At 37.9% G+C, this 20,404-nt stretch overlaps 1 protein-coding gene across 1 annotated transcript; it reads left to right on the top strand.

Annotated features, from left to right (window-relative positions):
- The first annotated feature begins 8,264 nt into the window (after positions 1–8,264).
- LOC107706118 (ligand-dependent corepressor-like) lies at positions 8,265–19,097 on the top strand. The gene is made up of 4 exons (XM_016509703.1): positions 8,265–8,322; positions 11,694–12,011; positions 15,406–15,502; positions 17,716–19,097. The coding sequence occupies exons 2-4, from the start codon at positions 11,744–11,746 to the stop codon at positions 18,755–18,757; spliced, it is 1,407 nt and encodes a 468-aa protein (XP_016365189.1). The 5' UTR covers positions 8,265–8,322; positions 11,694–11,743; the 3' UTR covers positions 18,758–19,097.
- Positions 19,098–20,404: the final 1,307 nt, after the last annotated feature.

Raw genomic sequence — 20,404 nt, 5'->3', positions numbered from 1 at the left:
GCCCGCCCCGAGGTTAGGAAGCGCACATCCGAGAAAAGCCGGTCTGCCGCTACAAACTTCCCTTTTCTGTTCTCTCTTTAATAATAAAATATGTGCACCTTGCGACCTCATAATTAGCTTTTTCTGCAGTCCTTCAAATTAATTAGTTTGATGTCTATGTATGAAATACGTGGATAGAGGGCATTAAATTGTAAAGGCAGTCAAAATGGCAATAGCGTATGCTTATTTATATCATTAATCACACACAGGTGATGTGCCACTCTTTTATTTACACTTCTGCCATAAAGGAAAACACTTTTTTTTTTGGTAGTTAGAGGCCTTGAATGAAGAAAATGCAACTGCATTTATGCAAATGCAAATGCAAAAGGCTTATACGTGGAGATGTAGCAAAGCTATGATGCTCATGCGGACACTGGAGGCTCGAATCCGGCTTGCAACATTTTGCATTCAAAAAATCTCTTCCCTTCACTTCTCAGCGTTTTTCATTCTCACATGGTATAAAAGCCAAAAAGTTATGCTATTTGTGCTTACAAGGCTATATTTAGTTGTAAGAAGGCCAAATATTAAAAAAAATTCTTCACTTTATTTCTGCCACCATGTGTTTATTTAGTTATTTTGTTTTCCTTTTTTTAGAAACGTTCAAAGCATTTGACACGTTCTGCTGTGGGCTACGCTTTTGTGTCCATGTTTACAGTTTATTTGGAACTGAAGTGAATTGAATCTGGCAGAACGTGTGAATTGAAGCGTAGGAAACCTATAAAGCACTTTCAGTAGAAGTTCACCGAGTAGAGAACTTCAGTCTATAGATATCACATTGTCACCAACAGCAGTCACAGGCGACATACACTCTATTCATTCAGCATTCGTTTGTACAGTATGTGTGTACGCCGTCCCTTGCAGGTGACTGAGACAAGAGAAGAAATGCTTCCTAGAGAGCGATACGTCTTTAAGCATTCATCTACTATCTACTTTCTCAAGGGTGAATCTTTCCGGCTGCAGAAAAAGCAGTCAAATCTTCAAGGCAATAACTGTTACCTCAACATCTGCTCTACTCCACTAACAATATGAGCGGCTTAAACACTGAATAAAACATATAAGCATTTGAATACATTGAGACAAAGTGTCACTGCATCTAGAGTTGAAGATAATGATCTGTGAATTTAAATTATGTTAGTAAAAATGTGAAAATAGATGTCAAATTAATTACTTTTAAATTTGATCTAAAGTGTACATTTAAAAAACATTTGATTAAATAATGAATCGTACAGCCCCAAACCAATTATAGCTCATTCAATACTTGCTGAAAAAATATAAAAATAAGATATAAACCAATAATAATAAATACTACTAGTATTATTTATGAATAAATGTTATTATATATTTTTAAATATTATTTATTAAAACTTTTTTTATATTTATATTTACATTATAGACAGCATGTAATCATTTGAATTCCTTACTCTCACATCAGATTTTGTCTAGCGACATTTTCTTGAGCTTGTTTGAACAAATCCCAACACTAAATACATATTTTAGTGTTTTTGTATCACGGACATGAATAATACCTCAAATCCTCAAGCTATTTGAGCTTTTTGGGAAGCGTGTTATTATTTGTTTACTTATATAGTACTTCAAGTATGTACTACTCATGTAGTGTTGACGTCTTTGACATTTTCAGCGTGCATTTCACTTTACATTATTTAGATATGCATTTTGTTAAATGTATTGAAAAGGCATATTAAACATAGTGAGACCTCTCAAAATGTGCTCTGTATTATTCTTGCTGCATTTCTTGCTGAGCTAATATTTGAGCGCATTGAAATCTTATTTCATTTGTTTTTATGTCAAAGGAATAATAAAAGATTTTAAGCCTGAGCTTAACAATTGAATTCCTAATCATTTCAGCGGCCTTCAGTTAGATAATTAAATAATTGGATAATTAATTAGACGTTCTGCTTTTGGCACATGGCGCACTGAATAAATCATTGGCCCCAACAGGATCGTTGAACTGCACAGCGTGACTCCTGCGTGCCGCCACACTGAATTTCAGCCGTCAGCTTCCTGTCAGAGAATTATCAGAAAAATGTTGCTGCTTTCTTTCTTCTAAATTTAAAGAATAGCCGTCAGGGTCACAATGGCAGGTTCTTCACAGATTAGGATTGCTTTCTCAGGGACTGCGGCTTTTTTTGTGGGTTAACTCCTTAACCAAACAAAGAGAAATGACCCAGTTTATTCCGCCCCTCCCCAATTTGAATATGCTCAGAGTGAAATTGGATAAATGCAGTTGAAATGTGGAGAAACTACTCTTTAAACACAACAATGGACTGAAGAATGAGGGTGGGGGTAGGGCTGGGAACATATTTTTTGGAGTGTCTTTTTTTTTGTCTTTTGAACTGCTTGGGGCTGGATAGAGGGCGATCTACTCTTACCATCAGAAATGTTGCTACAGTAACTATATATGTGTGTGTGTGTGTGTGTGTGTGTGTGTGTGTGTGTTGAAACAGGTGTGTTTCAGTAAATTATATTCATTATATTGGTCAATTTGTTCATTGATTTGTTCTTAAACTCTAAAAATTAAGTTGTCTTGGTTCCCTTCGGCCAGGCAGTTTAGTAGTATCCGTCTCATGGAATGGCTCTACCAGATAGAGATGGTTGTATCTGACACAGATTTCCCCTCAAGAACAACCCCAACCCCCTTTCTGCCTCCCATGTATGAAGAATTGGGGGTAGGGAGTTGGCTTAATTTAGGGTTAAGATAAACCACGGGGAAGAAAGCGTGCACCGTCTCCAATATGCTGATTTTAATGATTTAATGAAGGTATTGTACTCCCCGGAGAGAGAAAGCTCTTTTTTTTCTAGTCTTTATGTAAGATGATATTGATCTCTTGGGTGGTGCTTAGTTCCTTAAAATGTTACAGAAGAAGTCCGGAAGACATTGACAACAGCTTAAGCCTTTAGGAAAGTGTATATTTGAAGCCTAAATTAGCAACCAATTTGATTTAAAATAAAACAACATCAAAAAACTCTATAACACTACAGCAACATTCATGAATCAAAAATATTAGCAAACTATTGTAATAATAATTCAGAAGCAGTTAATATCCAAGTTCATTTTAAAGGGGCCAAATGTCAAGTGGTGTGTCTCAGGGTTCGGTACTCGGTCCAATGTGTGAAAATCTCTAAATTGACATGCCGTCACCACAGCTAAAAATAATTATAATGCCAAATATCATCCTTTGCTTAGAGACATTATCACATCCAGTTTGTGGCATTCTTATTTTCTTTCCTTTTTCTTTTTTTTTCATATATATGAACATGAACATGACAAGAACATAGCATGAGGTTACTGTTTAAAAAACGTAATGTAGTTCATGGATATAGAAACATAAGCAAAGCACTCCAAGTTAATTATGTTTAGGCTAATTTCAGCATGATTATGTTTTTACAGTAGCCGAACCTTCTAAAGAATCTGTCCTTAATATAGATTAAACATATGCAGTTTGTTAGGTTAGATTTAATTACATTTTATATTGAACAGTTAGCTTGTGTGGGAAGCTTGCTTGGAAATAGTGTCCTTCAACCATCTGCAGTACTCAGACTCTGTACGATATATCGATCTTATCTACTGGTTAGATACATGGGTGCTTGTTGCCCAGTGAAAGTAAATTATTCATACATCCACTACACTATATATAGACTATTAATGGTCACCAGGAAGTTCAAACAAAAAGCTGCTGACCTGACCCTCCCTAATGTTGAATTGATTGGCTTGTTTCTGTACGTTCACGCACCCCTCCATGGGACCTTTCCTTACCATGATTGTTAAATTTTTGTGTGTGTATGTATGCACTGCATTCTTTATTGGGTCTTGGTGATTTAGAGTTTTGTAGTGAATGAATGTTAGTTTTGTTGGGTTGATTGAGATGCTCTTTTGTGGCGATATCCCACACAGTTCTCCTCTAACAGGCCTCTTGCACTAGTGCTTTTCGTATTGAATATTACACCAGGACTTATGAAACCATGTTGCAGATGATAAAACGGAATAATTAATACCCTGCAACCCAAAATTTGGTCTACTTGGGAAAGGCTTATATTTTAGGGTCTATTTTATGTGGCATTTGTAAACGTTTTTTTACCTCGATTTATTTTTAATTTTTTTGTAATAAAATTAGCTTATCAGTTTTGATTTATAATTACTAACACTTTTTACCATCTTAAACATCCCATGAAATCAAATTTGGAAGTTTGTAGTCATTGTGTGTTAGCTTTGAGGATGAAATCCTGAAGTTTGAAAAAAAAAAAATACTTTTAGCAGATGAATATAAAATTTACAATCTTTCTTTATCTTCAAGAGAAATCTTGCATTGTTCATTATTTTGTCCAATAAAAAAAAAAAAATATGTTAGATAAAAATACCAAACAGAAATTTGGTAACATTTTATAAATTTTTATAAAATAAAAATTAATGAATATAAAATATAATTATAATATGAATTTCACAATTACACAAGCTTTTAATACAAAACTCAGTATCACTTATAAATTCAAGTCAATTTAATGAGGGTTTATGAATTTTTGGAAGAGTATGATTTCATTTTTTTTTCAAAATTCTTAGTATTTCTGAAATGTAATTACAAAAACAAGTCTAACATAATGTTGTGCTTTATCACAAATATCTTTGCATTCTATGTACAGTACTCAATCATTGTGTACCGATGCAATTATCCACTAGAGCTTCAAAACTGCTGCAGTTTTAGCAGTAATGCTGTGCATTTAATGAACTGGAATGTTGGAACATTTTTAAGTGCTCATTTTTGTTTTCAAAGCCTCCTTTGTAGCCAGCAACAATTTGGAATGCATGCTTTATAAGCAAACTGCAGTGGGAACAGCTGATGAATAGTGAATCGCACTAACTAAACCTGGCGGTTTGTGTTTCTGTCAGAAAGACAGCCATCTCCTGAAGGACAAAAACTTGATTATGTTCCCTTTCAGTCGGTCACTCTCGACGTCACGTCGGATGACCGACGAATTGGGATCTCGCTTAGAGGGACCAATCTACTTCGAGTGTAAACTAAACGAGCCAATGCACATTGGCATGCGATTATTGCATCCAGCTGCTGCTGATCACAGCGTGAGTATAAGTAGGCAGCAGATGCAGCGCATATTCACCTTTTCGCTTCGGAGCCGAGCGGTTCTATCGTTCTGCTCCTGACCTTCCTACAGTAGTGAGAAAAACTACAGTCAAGCACGCTCTTCGGTGGGCTCTCGTGCTGGTGGACGGCGCTTCAGCGGCGGTGGTTTTCCCGTGTCGAGTGGGTTGCACACAACAGGCTGCACTACCCCTGTGTGTGTTGCAGACGGCCATCTCCCCTGTGCGCTTCAGCACACTAAAAGAGCAATTTCCATTCTAAAAGAGCTTCACGGGTGGAACGTCTTTTTAAAGACGCGTCTTTTTAAAGATGTCATACCATCCGTGTGTTTCTGGGTGCGGTCGTTACCTGGCGCCGGGTGATGGTCACGATCGCTGCCTCTCGTGCCTGGGCGTGAAGCACGCTGAGGCGGCTTTCGTGGATGACTCATGCTCCCATTGCGGGGGTATGACCATCTCGGAGTTGCGGACCAGACTCCGTTACCTGCAAGGGGGCGGAGTGCCCGTGCCACTGCCTAGATCTGGGGTTCCCTCTGGTGGCAGCCGGGGGTACCCTTTTTCTGGCAGTGGGCGGACTGGTCTCACGGTCACGGTGAGGAATTCCCCTCCTACAAGGAAGGGGATGCCCGAACCAGCCGGCACTTCGAAGCCAGCGGAGCCCTCGAGAGAGCAGGCTGGATCCTCCCGGGGGATACCACCTGTTTCTTCCGAGGCTCCCCCCGACGATCGGATGTCGATTGCAGCATCGGAGGGTGAGCCAGAGCTTTCTGGAGAGGAGGATTCAGCTGCGCTGCTCTCCTCTGGGACTGTAGCAATGCCTGAATCGGATCCCTTCAATTGGAGTAAGTAAATAAATAAATAAATGAGGACAAAAACAAATAATGATATATTACTGAATTCACAGCAAATGCAACAAACTAATAGCCTACTGCATTTTTGTCACATAGAAATGCACTTGACAGTATAAGCATTGTTCCCTTTCAGTCGGTCACTCTCGACGTCACGTCGGATGACCGACGAATTGGGATCTCGCTTAGAGAGACCAATCTACTTCGAGTGTAAACTAAACGAGCCAATGCACATTGGCATGCGATTATTGCATCCAGCTGCTGCTGATCACAGCGTGAGTATAAGTAGGCAGCAGATGCAGCGCATATTCAGCTTTTCGCTTCGGAGCCGAGCGGTTCTATCGTTCTGCTCCTGACCTAAGTCTACGGTAGTGGAAACTACAGTCAAGCACGCTCTTCGGTGGGCTCTCGTGCTGGTGGACGGCGCTTCAGCGGCGGTGGTTTTCCCGTGTCGAGTGGGTTGCACACAGCAGGCTGCACTACCCCTGTGTGTGTTGCAGACGGCCATCTCCCCTGTGCGCTTCAGCACACTAAAAGAGCAATTTCCATCTAAAAGAGCTTCACGGGTGGAACGTCTTTTTAAAGACGCGTCTTTTTAAAGATGTCGTACCATCCGTGTGTTTCTGGGTGCGGTCGTTACCTGGCGCCGGGTGATGGTCACGATCGCTGCCTCTCGTGCCTGGGCATGAAGCACGCTGAGGTGGCTTTCGTGGATGACTCATGCTCCCATTGCGGGCCAGCCTGCAAGGCCTGCAAGGGGGCGGAGTGCCCGTGCCACTGCCTAGATCTGGGGCTCCCTCTGGTGGCAGTCCTTTTTCTACTTTTTCTAGCGGTGGGCGGACTGGTCTTACGGTCACGGTGAGGAATCCCCTCCAGCCAGTGGAGCCCTCGAAAGAGCAGGCTGGATCCTCCCGGGGGATACCACCTGTTTCTTCCGAGGCTCCCCCCGACGATCGGATGTCGATTGCAGCATCGGAGGGTGAGCCAGAGCTTTCTGGAGAGGAAGATTCGGCTGCGCTGCTCTCCTCCGGGACCGTAGCAATGCCTGAATCGGATCCAGAAATAATGGCTATGCTTTCCCGGGCCGCCGAGAGAGTCGGGCTCGAGTGGAATCTTCCACCGCGTCCCGAATCGGGGTGGCCTGCGCTGGTTCTCAGGGCCCCACTCCAGTGCCTTTCTTCCCGGAGGTGCATGATGAGATCGCTGGGTCATGGACGGCACCTTTCACTGCCAGAAACCGGCCCAGTGGCTCATCCTCCCTCACCACCCTCGATGGGGGTCCAGCGTGGGGGTACGCGGGAGTTCCCCAGGTGGAGCGGTCGGTTGCGATGCAATTGTGTCCAAATGCCGCTACCACTTGGCGGGGCAAACCGTTGCTCCCCTCCCGGGCCTGTAGGCACTCGTCGGCCTTGATCGACACTGCTTATACGGCCTGTGGAAAAGCTGCGTCCGCCTTACACGCTTCGGCGTTACTGCAAGTGCACAGTCCCTCTAAGCGAGATCCCAATTCGTCGGTCATCCGACGTGACGTCTCCGTTCCCTCCTTCAGGGAACGAGGGTTACATACGTAACTGAGACGTTCTTCTTAATCATTGCGACAGCATAACTAAGGACATTATTGAACAAGCTGTAAGGATTTGCCTTAAACAACCTGAGAAAATGCCACTATGATCCATTCAAGTTTAAGTGTGTGGTTTAGACTGGAGATTGCACAAAAATGTTATTTTGTTCATGCTTATTATTTTTTATTATGATGACTGCTATTATAAATCTATGTGGATTTCTTTGCTTTTTTTGTCTTTTTTTATTTAATTAGGAGATTGCAATGTGTTTTGCATTAGCTATAGCAAGGTAAACCTCTCAAAAAATTGTGTCTTTAAATTTGTTCCCTTTTTAAAGCACCAAAATTACAGGAATTCACATCTTGACATTCAGATGACTAAATTGCAATTGATTCCTTTCCAAGATTTCCTTTCTAAGAATCACTACTATAAAACGTTTACACAGAATAATACTTATCTATTTTTTTGTTTCCCATTTTAGCAGATTCTTCAGGGTGTATTCATGCAACTCTGCACTTGAGCCAGTATTTGCAGTTAATTAAATTGAGTGGCAACATTAAATCGGCAAAGAATTGATTTAGTTCATAAAATTGAAAGCAGTTTGTGCACGTGTGGGGGTGGACGTGGGTAGACGTGTGATTTGTACTTATAGACCTTGCACAGAGCTAATAAGAATATACCTTTGTCTGCTTCACAGGGTTCGAAAGCATTTTGGAGGGGCTGTTTGGACCAGGACTCGTAAAAGATCTTACCCTCTTTCAAGGTCAGTGTTACACTGCATACGATGGAGGTGAAGATTATATTGATGGTTACGTTTAGATTAGAATTCTTTTTTTGAATTTAACTTTTAATTATAGTCTAAATAATATAATATTTGAATCTTTTTTTTACATTTTTTTTTTTACATTTCTTGTATAGATGTTATGGTTTTAACCTTGTCCAAAAACTATATTTTAAATTATAGTAATTTTCATAATTTCCAATTAACATGAAACTATGAAAAAGTAAAAAAAAAAATATTATTGTGTTTAAGGTATGTACAATAAAAGTAGCCTTAGAGAGACAAAAAGTTGCCGACTTTTATTGCATATATTATTTTTCTTTTTAAACACATTGTTCTGTTGCATATCCTTACAACAGTCTAATATTAATTATAGATGTTAACTTATGCTTAAATATAGTAAAAAAAAAAATTGGTCTTTTCAAATCTATCACGTCATTATATTTATTGAGTTGTTTTTTGTGCTTCAGAAATGTTTTGTAACTTATATGTGCACCAATACGGCTCAAACCATCACACTCATCTGCACTGTAAAGCTGAGCCGGAGCCCAGCTTTTAGTTTGTAGTTTTATACCTAAGCCACTAAATGGACAAATCTTCTGTACTGCACCTTTAAATAAACTAATTAGAGTATGAAAAGTTTTTTTTTTGTTTTTTGTTTTTTTTTGGTCAACTCAAACAAAATTGCTCTGATGAAAAACACCCGTTTTCTGTTTTTGTTCTGGAGTACCACAAGGCTCTATTCTAAGCCCTTTAGTCATTTTGTAAATTCATTCATAAAATATAATCAATCTAATTGCACATTAGCAGTTCAGAAAATGTTTAAATTGTCTGTTTCTGAAGGTGTATACAATTAACTGTTCGCTCAGAAGAACCATTCATGAGTTAAACTATCGAAATCACATACATCAAACTAAATTTAAACCTGAATATAAAGATGGCTTTGCTCTTTGTGCAGCTCTTGATTGGCAAATTAAAACTTCACACAGTGAACAATTTTTGTGTTGGAGAAAAAGGTCATGTTTTTCCTAAGTTTTGACTTGTGTTGGTAATTGTTTATTGTTAGAGAAATACTTATTTTTTCAAAAACAGTAACCTAAAATTCACACTGCCACAAATTGAATGGCCTTTTAGGTGGAAGTGTTAATGAACTTTAAAAGTTGCTCAAGTTAGGTTAGGTAGTTATACATTTTCTTTGATAATAAGCGATCATCTAATTGCTTGTACTGTAACATATGTCACATTTCTTTTTATAGTCAGCATTTTGTCTTTTTTTAATTGCCTGTTCCGTATTTTAATTTCTTCATTATGAAAATAACAAATATATGCATATAAGACATCTTTACCTGTCACATACATGGAGCAGTCAAGAACGGAAGATTGTCTCCTCTCGGGTTATTTCGCAGTCAATCGGTCAACAGACAGCAACTGCTAAAAATAAACAAAATGTCCTTGTCATGTGATTGTTAGCTAGCGGCTATGATCAGACACCGTGTTGGAAACATAGTCTGTCAAAGATCATAACAAAGAAAAACATTTAAAGGGGTCATATATGGGGTCAAGATTTATGACTTTAATTTCCCCCCAAGGCCCACTTATGGTAGTCAAGGTTTCTTACACCAAAAAACCTTTGTCATTTCATTTCTCGTGCTCAAGAAGATCATGCACATGACTCCTGTCGGTGTCACCAATACATTTGACTAGGTCTTCCTTTAAGGGCTTTTCTCAGCAAATATTAATATGTGGGTTATTTTAATTAATATTTTTAAATCAGTTGACAGTCCTAGTAAAAATATATGTAGTTAAATATTACAGTTTTTGCATGCAGTTCTTAAGAATTCTGAAGCAATTTTGAAGCAATTTCAATGGGTGTTTGATCAGAATGTAAAAAATACATGAATATTTAGATTATTACTGAGAATATTGAAATATAGAATTAGATATGAGGTATAACAAAACATATCTCTCAGCCCTGAATTAAACAACTGACTTGCTAAATTCTGAACAATGAAAGTTGAAAGTATGCACTAGAGCTGCACGATTAATCGTTAAAAGATCACGATCTCGATTCAGAAAACCACACGATCTCATTTCTAAATGACAACGATTCTCCCATGTCTATTAAACCTTTGACAAAGTCTTACCGGATCATTCCGCGTTTGAAAGTAACTGCCACATAACGTTTGTGTCGATTGCATTGTTTCGCCACTAAGAAGAGTGACTTAAAAAATGTATAATTGAATGAATCATTGGAAATAAATTACAGTTTAAAATATATTCAAATAGAAAGCTGTTATTTTAAATAGTAAAAATATTTCACAGTATTACTGCTTTTGCTGTATTTTGGATCAAATAAATGCAGGCTTGGTGAGCTGAAGAGAATTCTTTAAAAAACAAAAAAATCTTACCATTCAAACTCTTTTGACTGGTAGTGTATATTAAAATGGTTAATACTTCATTCAAATTAATTAAACACTTTTAAATAGACTGCAGCAATCATATTTTGGCACACATTATTTTGTTTAGTTACTTTGTTTTAGAATCGTGATCTCTATTTGAGATTAAAAAAAAACGTGATTCTCAATTTATCCAGAATCGTGCAGCTCTAGTCCTGTGTTTTTTTTTTGTACTTGAGTGCGATAAATTTTGGTTGAAAAAATGAGAATCGTGTAAGAGAATCGTGATCTCAGTTCCCATGGAGAAAAATCGTGATTCACATTTTAGCAAGAATCGTGCAGCCCTAGTATGCACTGAAATTAGACAAGTTCACTTGTATTGCAGTTTGCATTAGGAGCAATAATTCAGTTTTTCAAACTCAAATCAAATGTAACAAAACCGTTTCACGCTTCTGACCTTTGCATGGGAGCAACCAGCGGAAGATGTATTTCTGAAGTTTTCTCGAAAAAAGGAAAGCTTCTCTCTTTATATTTTTATTGTTTGGTAATATTATAATAAAAAAAAAATATGTGACCCAAAATATTATTCTTCCACCAAACAATGTAGTTCCTCAGAAACAGTTGTGGTTCCAACAAAGTGGTTGCCGAGCAACACACAGAAGTAAACAAAGGTGTGTGTTTGTAGAGTAATTTACAACAGCTTCGAACGCGGCTCAGCCAATCAGAATCAAGGACCGGAACTATCCGTTTTATAAACAGAAATTAATTACAAACTAATAAAAATGAATTAAAATGTAAAACATTTTTAAATGATTCAAACTATAATAATATCTCAGTTATACTAAAATAGCACTGGTGTAAAGTGTGACTTTTTATGTTTTGTAGCCAAAATCTATTTCCCTGTATCTTCAAAAAACAAGTAATATATTTATTCCTTCATATATTTTCCCTCAGCAGACCTCCCGAGATTTACAGACCCTCACATTCCTCTAGTGGCTCGTGAGATCATGCAGCGAATGATCCGACAGTTTGCTGCCGAATATACCTCAAAAACCAGCTCAACTCAGGACGTACCCCAACCCCAGTCCCAGCCCAACGGCACCAAGGACCAAAGCCTGCCGAAAGCGCCCTCGCTGGAGCCGGACACCTCCACACCTGGTGCCGGCGCCGCTGCCTCCGCACAGAATCCCGTCCTCAGCAAGCTTCTCATGGCAGACCAGGACTCCCCACTGGACCTCACCGTCAAGAAACCAGAGACAGAACCCAGCGAACAAGGTCAGAGCCTTGTTTAATTCAATCTGTGGATTGCAGTATGCTGCAAAAAAACTTTTCTTAACCCATATTAGTATTTTTAAAAAAATAAATAAATAAACATCCTCAACACATTTCAGAAGCAAAATTATTTTCCAGTAACTTAATTCAAGCAAGCCCTGCTCATATTTAAAAAGTAATGCAAAAGTAATGTAACGCATTACTTTCCATAAAAAGTAACTTAAGTAATGTAATTAGTTACTTTTTAGGGAGTATCGCAATATTGTAATGCATTACTTTTAAAAGTAACTTTCCCCAACACTGGTATTTAGTGTTTGTTTATAAAATAACAGCACTAAAATGTTTTATTTTCTCTTGCAGATTGTGAGCCGGAGGGTGTGTCAGATTGGTCGTTTAATGAAAATTGTCTCTTTTGCTGCTTAAGACGTGAAAAAGTGAAGGTAATTAATCTCACTCTTAATTTCCTATCTATATATTTCCACAAACAATGCATTAGCAATTCCACATATCACTCTGAGTCATTGAATGTTTTCAACCACGCAGCACTTTAAATATGTTTGTAGTAGCTGGGTCATTGGGGTTGAAAGAAAAAAATAGGAGATGCTCATTAACGCTTTCAATGTTTATAAGTCGGTAATTATTATTATAACTTAAGTTTTTGTTCAGCTGTGACTTGACAACACATCTTCAGATGTGACAGATGGACTGTGAAGGAACTACAACACTGTCTGTCATTTGCCCTGGGGATTTTCTATACAACAAACCTTAAACGATAAATCAGCTTTATTCTTTCTCTGACATTGAACAGCTTTTGTATTCACAAATTTGCAGATATTTTACAGGCTAGTAATCTGACAAGTACATTGGTACAATATTGGACTTCGTAATGAAGTATGATTATCAAATGTACATGAATTTTCAAATAGGTCTGATTTTGATTTTTAAATTAATTATAGTCTCTTATTTTATTTTTTTCTCTCCAGGAAAATTTGGTTGGTTTGAACAACCAAGTTTTATCAGAAGCAGACAGCTTCAAACAAGAGCAGTCCAACATTAACAAACTTGAGAAGCAAGCAGAGGATTTCCTCAATGTTGTCTTCTATAGAAAGGGTAAGACATGCATTATGTTGTACTTTACATAAGCTGAAACCAACGTAGTTGATAAAGTGAAGATACTTTTTTTTTTCATTTTTGTATTTTTCTTTCTTTTTTCGTTATAAACAAAGGCAATTAAAGTGGTGATTTAAATTGATGTCCTTTATAAATAGATTTTTAAAATAAAATTCAAATAGTTATGGCAAAAATTCATTTTGACAATTCCTAAAAGCCCTTGCAAATTTAAATCAAATTAAAATTTTAACACACAGATTATACACACAGCATATGTATATGGATGTCCAAGTGTTTTGATGTTCAAATGTTTTTAGTCTTCTGTTTCTCTTCCTGGCCGTGTATATTTGATGTTTTTTTTTACTCTAAACAAACTTAGGAAACAGCTTTTCCTTTTTGGAAGTCTGCAGGACTTTACTGCCCTGTAGGAAATGTTTTCAAAGACTTGTCTGCCACAATGGCACTAACCAAGTGTAGTTTAATGTAGAATTAAATAGTTTAATGATGCCGTGTTATAAGATATAAAATTCATATAAGAGAAAAATTGACAAGAGGTACGTTTAGTACGTTTTAGCAAATATTAACTTATTGTATCATGTTCACCTGCCTGTTCAATAACAATACTGCAAAATACGAGAGATTTGTTCAAATGTGTGTGAAGCAGGGTTATTATAGTTAACGAATACTAAAACTGTTCAAAGAAAAATTGTTACTTGAAATAAAATAAACAACCTGAAACAAAAAAAACTTATTTTCACTTAGTGTAACTTGAAAACGGAAATAAAAATACAATAATATACATAAAAAATTAAAACTATTATATAACTAAATAAAGCAATAAGCCCCGTGAAGCCGTGGTTTACATTTAATGTACATGACAGTGTTAATGTATTTGGTCTTGGCGGAATAGATCTGCTACGCTGCTGCTGCTGCTGCGGCAGAGCAAGTACCAAAACTTGCTACTTGCAGTACATCCACAACATGCTGCTGTGAGCATGTAAGAAATATTGCTGTTGCAAATATAACATACATGAAATAACCCCCATATAGCGTACATGAATCACCTTGTAGCAGATCTATACAGGTGGAGCTGGGGAAGGTGGAGGGTTTCTGAAGCAAGCTGCAACTGCTACGGCAACCACTAGTCATATATTTGAATGTTGAGCAGCAAGCTCATTGGCTACCGATACAGGAGAGAACCAATCAGCTGTGCCATGTGATAATGATGTCATTAGGTCAGATTGAGTTAGACCTATCAGACTGCGCCATCTAGAGTTTCATGCCAGAACTCTGTATATGTTTTATCTGAAAACAAGTTATCATATAGGCAACTGAAAAACTGGAATATATTTGTAACATTTTACCTAGGTTTTAGTTTCAGTTAAAAAAAATGATCAAGGAATGGTTTCCACTAACATTAACATTATAAATATACAATATTTTTTATCTGTATTCACAGAAATATCAATAAATAATAATAAACAGCAATTTACCTACAAATATTTTTTGTTCTTAAGTTAATTAATTGTTGAATAAGTGTTTTAAACAGTTCAAAAGAACTGACATGCTGAAAAGAATCAAAGATTTGACCTTTGATTTGCCCAAAAATAAGCTATAATAAGCTATGAAACATAAATAGCAAGTTTATAGTGCTCCATAATGCTCACGCCACCCTGTTTTGGGTAAAATTAAGAAAAAATAATACTTCTCTCAAAAGAATTTGAAGTAAACCATATGTTTTTCTCCGGTGTTCTCCAATAGTTAGTTCAATAGTTTTTCTCCAATAGTTTTTCCCCCCTCAATGCATAAATGAGATGTATAAGAGGCTCATTTTTCATATTAAAAACATGAATTTTCAAAAAATTCAGAAATTAGATAATTTTATCATAATATATTTTATAATAAAACCCTTCTAATGATTTATAGTTATAGGCCACCTGCATGTTAATAGGACACTGTACAGTATATTATTATTATTTTCGAATTATCATATATATATTTTTTTTAAATACTATATTTTTTTCATTTTTAATAATGAAATATTTCTTATTTTGTTTAATATTTTTATTTAGTAATAATCATCATCATAATTATTAGTCATATTGATTATATAAGCACAAAAACCAGAACCTCGGAAAGAGAATGTAAAGAACTAAGTGTTCAGCAGTATAAAATATCAAAAAGAAAGTTGGATCTATACGGTTAAAAGAAAACTAGACGGTGTGATTAAGTTTGGTTGATTGATTTTCCTTAGTTTGGTCTTAGAATATGATGTTTTTATTTACAGATGGAGTCCTTGACCTCTCAACTAAGAAGAACCACAGTCATGGTAGTGTCTCACTGAAAAGCTCTCATGGTTTCTCAATCATGCCCACAGTTAAGGGGTAAGAAGTATTTTGATATATTTTAAACAATTTTGAAGAATTTTAGATTTACTAGTAAGGATTTTAACCCGAACTGTATAATGCAAAGATAACAGGTGTCCTTAAAATGATACTAACTCTTTTAGGGTAAAATAATTGTTAGTTGGATATATAAAACAAGAAAGGAAAAAAACAAAAAAGTACCTCCATGTAGTGAAATTTGTATAAATCTGGTAGAGAATGGTGTGTATATGCAGTTTTTACAGTAATAAGCTTTATTTGAATCATGGCCAGGAATCAAATTTCATAATTTAGCTGATGCTTGAAGGAACAGACGAGCCAGAGTAATCTACATGAAGTGTCATCAGAGAACAATGGTGATAGTTTATGGACAATCCCTTGTGTGACCTTCAGTTTCCAGCCTAGACAGTCAGTGTCCTTCTTTTCCATACTAAGACACTTTAGGGTAAGTAAACTGAGGTACATACGATCATTTCCTCAGGAGAGGTACATTTATTTTAATTATACTTTTTGTTCTCTGAAAGATACAAAATGGTACTGTGAATGATCGTCTGTGAAACTTTATACAAATATGTAATTTAAAAGACAAAATGGATTAAATGAAAAAATGCTAGAAATTGATTAGTTAATCTGTCACTGAATATTTGGTCGCAAACTAGCTAACCCCACTACTTCAGTGAGATATTAACTTAACCTAAATTTGCTAACCTGTTACCCATTCAAAAAGTCTATCAACTGGAATGTTGAAACAATTATTTCCTATAAATTGAAGAAAACATGTGATTGAACATTTTTTCTTGCAATATCTTTGTTAATGGTTGAATGATTGGGCTTGATAAATTCAGTCAACGTCTTAAGGCCGTTTCACACTGAGCGCGATGCAAAAAAGTGAGGTGAATCGCCGGCAAACGGTGCTTTCACATCGAGCGCAAAACGATTGATCGCCTTCTACTAATTCACACCCCGCACGCTAAGTGGCACAACCAGCAATGCATTTTTCCTCAGATATGTATCTTGTATATGGATTTAACATCGTCCGCTGCTCAACATACAGCATTAAATTAAGATAAATAAAGTTTGGTTCTACACCAGAAACACAAACTATCTATAATGCTTACAAGAATGCATCCTAAAATATAAATAGAGGTACAATTAGCATCAAGCTACACTTGAAAATGTATGTAATTAATGTATTTGCTTAAAACCCACTTTAAACCATCATCGAGTGCATGTAATAACTTCTATAGTTGACTTTGATTCTGTAATAGGCAGACATGCACTCTTTGTATGTTTAATAACGCTACACTGCTTAAAATTTGTCATAAACTTCCTTTATTGTTATAAAAATACCATGAGCTGCATACAAAACACATACAGAAAATATATCGTCATAATCATGTCTATTTGCTTTCATATTTTATGTGTAGAAAAAATTTTCACTCGATTTTTTTAATACGGAAGATCTAGAGAGTGAACACGCTCTGACTCTGAAAGTCCTCTACTTCTGTGTTTTTACGCTCGTACTCAATACAGTCTTCTGAGCTTTTAGCACCACCGCTAAACAGCAGTTGCTCTGGCCACGTGATGTAATGCTCAAATCTTATTGGACGGCCCGTGTTTTCACTTTGCAAAACTGAAAAGATTCGTTGGACTGGTTCGAAAAAAACATTCGCATTTTCGGTGCGTGAATGTTTGCGGTCTATGTGGAAGCATCCATAGGACTCTGTTGTTTTATTCCAGTGCGTCATCGCGTCCGATATTCGTTTCGCTTTTTCGTGCTCAGTGTGGAAAGGCCTTTAAAATGTCGCCATGCTGTAATTAGGAGAAGTCACGTGGTAACAGGGTTGATTGCAAATTGTTGTGAAAAAAAAGCTTATGGTTATTTAAAATAATTTAATCATTGTAAATAGTTTTTACTATAGTTGTTTATCAATTCATCAGTTTGAGTCAAAATTATAACGTTTGACTTTAATTGTTGGATACAGTTGAGATCTATTAGATCCAGTGATCTAATAGTTCTCTCACACACACAAAAACATGGTATTTGTTTCTTTTTACAAAAAAGTAATGGGACACCAAAGTGTACCTTTTTAATGGAAAGTGCCCTATTCACTTTCTAGCAGACAAAGTAATTGTCCCTTTCCTTTACAAGACTTCCTTCCAATAGCAAACCACATTCTCACATCTGAACATTTTATCTTTCCATAAATTAGGCGTTCCCAGAGAGCTGATCACAACTATCGAGATGTTGATGATGAGGATGGCTTGCCACCGAGAAGCTTGCATGATGGGATAAGGGAGAACTGTATTGGTTCTGGGCCCCTCAAGCCACCCTTGGCCCGCTCGCTCCTCATAAAAGAGGAACTCCTGAGCCAGAAACATCACCTCCTTGGCCAACCTCTTTCTTTGGCTAGCCTAGAGTCCACGGGTCTTCTCAACAGCCAAGCCCAGTCCCTTCTTTCCCGTGATGGGATATGGGGGAAATCCCATCTAGACGGCCTCCTGAAGCTCAAACAAGTTAGCGGCGACCTAAACGACATGCCTCTTTTCCAGGAGAACCAAGGCATGTTCACCAAGGGTACAAAGTCCCACGACACCGGTTCCATCATGGTAAAGAAAGAACCTGGACATTCCCCTCCAGTGGACTTGAAGATCCCACAAGTCAGAGGCATGGATCTGTCTTGGGACTCCCATGGGAACGCCTCGGATCTCTACAGTTACAGTTCTATAGCTTTGGGCAACGTGCACTCGGAGAATGCGCTCAGTAGGAAGCTGAGGGCCATCTTGCCAAAGCATAGTCGCAGAGCCGCTCTCGGAGGCCTTCTCGATGGGGGAGCCGTGGGCGAGTACTGGGGTGCAGACCTCGAACAGCCAACTTTGGGACCTCAGTACCCGACATCAGATCCAGAGGCAGACCCGACCGGCTCCAAGCAACCCCGAAAGAAAAGGGGACGTTATCGGCAGTACAACAGCGAGATTCTAGAAGAAGCCATTGCTGTGGTGATGGGTGGGAAGATGAGCGTTTCGAAGGCGCAGAACATCTACGGTATTCCCCACAGTACCTTGGAGTACAAGGTGAAAGAGAGGTTGGGCACCCTGAAGAACCCACCAAAGAAAAAGCTTAAACTGATGATGAGGGCAGAGGGGCAGGACTCTGGGATCACCGCCGAAACCGAATCCACATCAACGCCCGCCACCACACCCATCGCAACGCAAGTGGATGTCTTGCAGGGGACAGGAGACAAAGCCGAGTAGATTACACAGAACACCTCATAAAATGGAAAACGTTTTAGATTCTGACAGACACAAAAAACTAAAATGATTTGGAATTGAGGATGGGGCTTTAATTGTGCCAATTTTCTGGGTGATCTGGGTGAGCACAACTGCAGGGATTCATGGGAGGATTTAAGCCTGATAACTGGGGATAAGAAACAAATTGGCAGTTATCACTGGTCGCATTGACACTGCAAGCATTTGCTGAAGTTTTTTACAACATAAAGCAACAAATGCGTACTAAAGCCATAAGAGAGTATCGACAGAGAGACATTTTATTTTAAAAAAAATGCAAGCAGATTAACCCTTTGTTCGCCCCCTTCATCTGAACTTTGCGCGCTGCGCCATTAGCGCTCATGCGTTTTGGACGGCATGCCATTTTGAGAAACGAGAAGCGGGGTTTCAAGGGTTACGTGCAAGGCTGGAAATTGACCCTTCAAAAATGAATTTATCTCCTCTGATTGGTAGGTTTATGAAATAATTCATGATCTTTAAAACTAATTTATTTCAAATGGAGTTGGATTCTCACCAGGGATCGATCCTAGGCCCGTTTTTCTATTAACAGGTAAAACAATTGCTTTCAACTCTTTGTAGTTTCCTCCTTTTATATTCTGCACCATTGAAACAGACTAAGATTTAGACACGTCCATTTAAAAAAAAATGAAGCTTAAGATTAGTCATTCAGGGATGCATGTTTGTGATGTTGAAAATATTTTTTTTTTACTTTACTGTAACTAAACTTTTCTTTAACCCTAGCGCTTTCTTTTGCACTACACTCTCAGTCTGGCGCTCGCCAGAGCCTAAATCTGGCAATTAGACCTGATTACCTCGACACTGCTTGCATTACGCACTTACTGTTCTGTCTGTCATACCACATAATGCTCATTTTACAGTAATCTACTCTTAGCGAGAGCCTCTCTCTTAAAAGGATTTCGACGCCCATGAAGGGACAATGCCGACTTAAGCCACACAGGACAGGAACGTGTTTCCGATTCACATCTTTCTACTAAATTTAATCGAGGGAGGGTGCACGCAGTCAACTTTTGGCTGATTCTGGCTGCTCCCTCGTCGCTGCTTATAGTCAGTTGCTGATGTGTATATTTATAAAAAGAAGAGCATTTTTCGCAGAGGGTTGGTTTTGGGGAACATAGGTGGGGGGAAATGTAGGTAGGGTTATGACCAAATAACCCTGTTATATTATAAATGAGCATTCTTTCAGAGAGCCAATTCTTGTCTCTGAATAGTTTCATTTCCTCATGTAAAACTCAGGGCAACTGAGACAAATATAGCGATCATGTTTTTAGAGAAACAATGCATCTTACCTACTTGAACTGGAACCTATGACACAATTCTCAGTCAATGAATTGGGTCAGGGGCAGGGCTTTATACCGGGCGTAGGTTGGGTCGAGCTGAGCCATGGATTGCAGATATTGGTAGGATGTTATCATTCGAAACACCTGGCCAGTTGGGACTTTTCTGAGATCTCTCTGAAAATAGCACTTTGTTTAAAAATAAAAGCGAATATGTTTGGGAGTGTTTTAAAGTAGCTTTTGCAGTAGCAGATAGCATAAAGGAGACGTGCAAGATCAAAGGGGGAGCATTTCAACGACCCCCCGGCGTCCTGCAGCT

The sequence above is a fragment of the Sinocyclocheilus rhinocerous genome, unplaced genomic scaffold (assembly GCF_001515625.1).
Source record: "Sinocyclocheilus rhinocerous isolate Xijiao unplaced genomic scaffold, SAMN03320098_v1.1 scaffold3004, whole genome shotgun sequence".
Taxonomy (NCBI): Eukaryota; Metazoa; Chordata; class Actinopteri; order Cypriniformes; family Cyprinidae; genus Sinocyclocheilus; species Sinocyclocheilus rhinocerous.
This window is presented reverse-complemented; position numbering and strand designations above follow the sequence as displayed.

What these genes read in the sequence shown, in the direction of transcription:
- LOC107706118 (XM_016509703.1), top strand. Translation starts at nt 11,744, where the DNA reads ATGCAGCGAATGATCCGACAGTTTGCTGCCGAATATACCTCAAAAACC. An exon ending in GACAGAACCCAGCGAACAAG is followed by an intron (nt 12,012 to 15,405) that starts GTCAGAGCCTTG and finishes TTTTATTTACAG; the next exon opens with ATGGAGTCCTTGACCTCTCA. An exon ending in ATCATGCCCACAGTTAAGGG is followed by an intron (nt 15,503 to 17,715) that starts GTAAGAAGTATT and finishes TCCATAAATTAG; the next exon opens with GCGTTCCCAGAGAGCTGATC.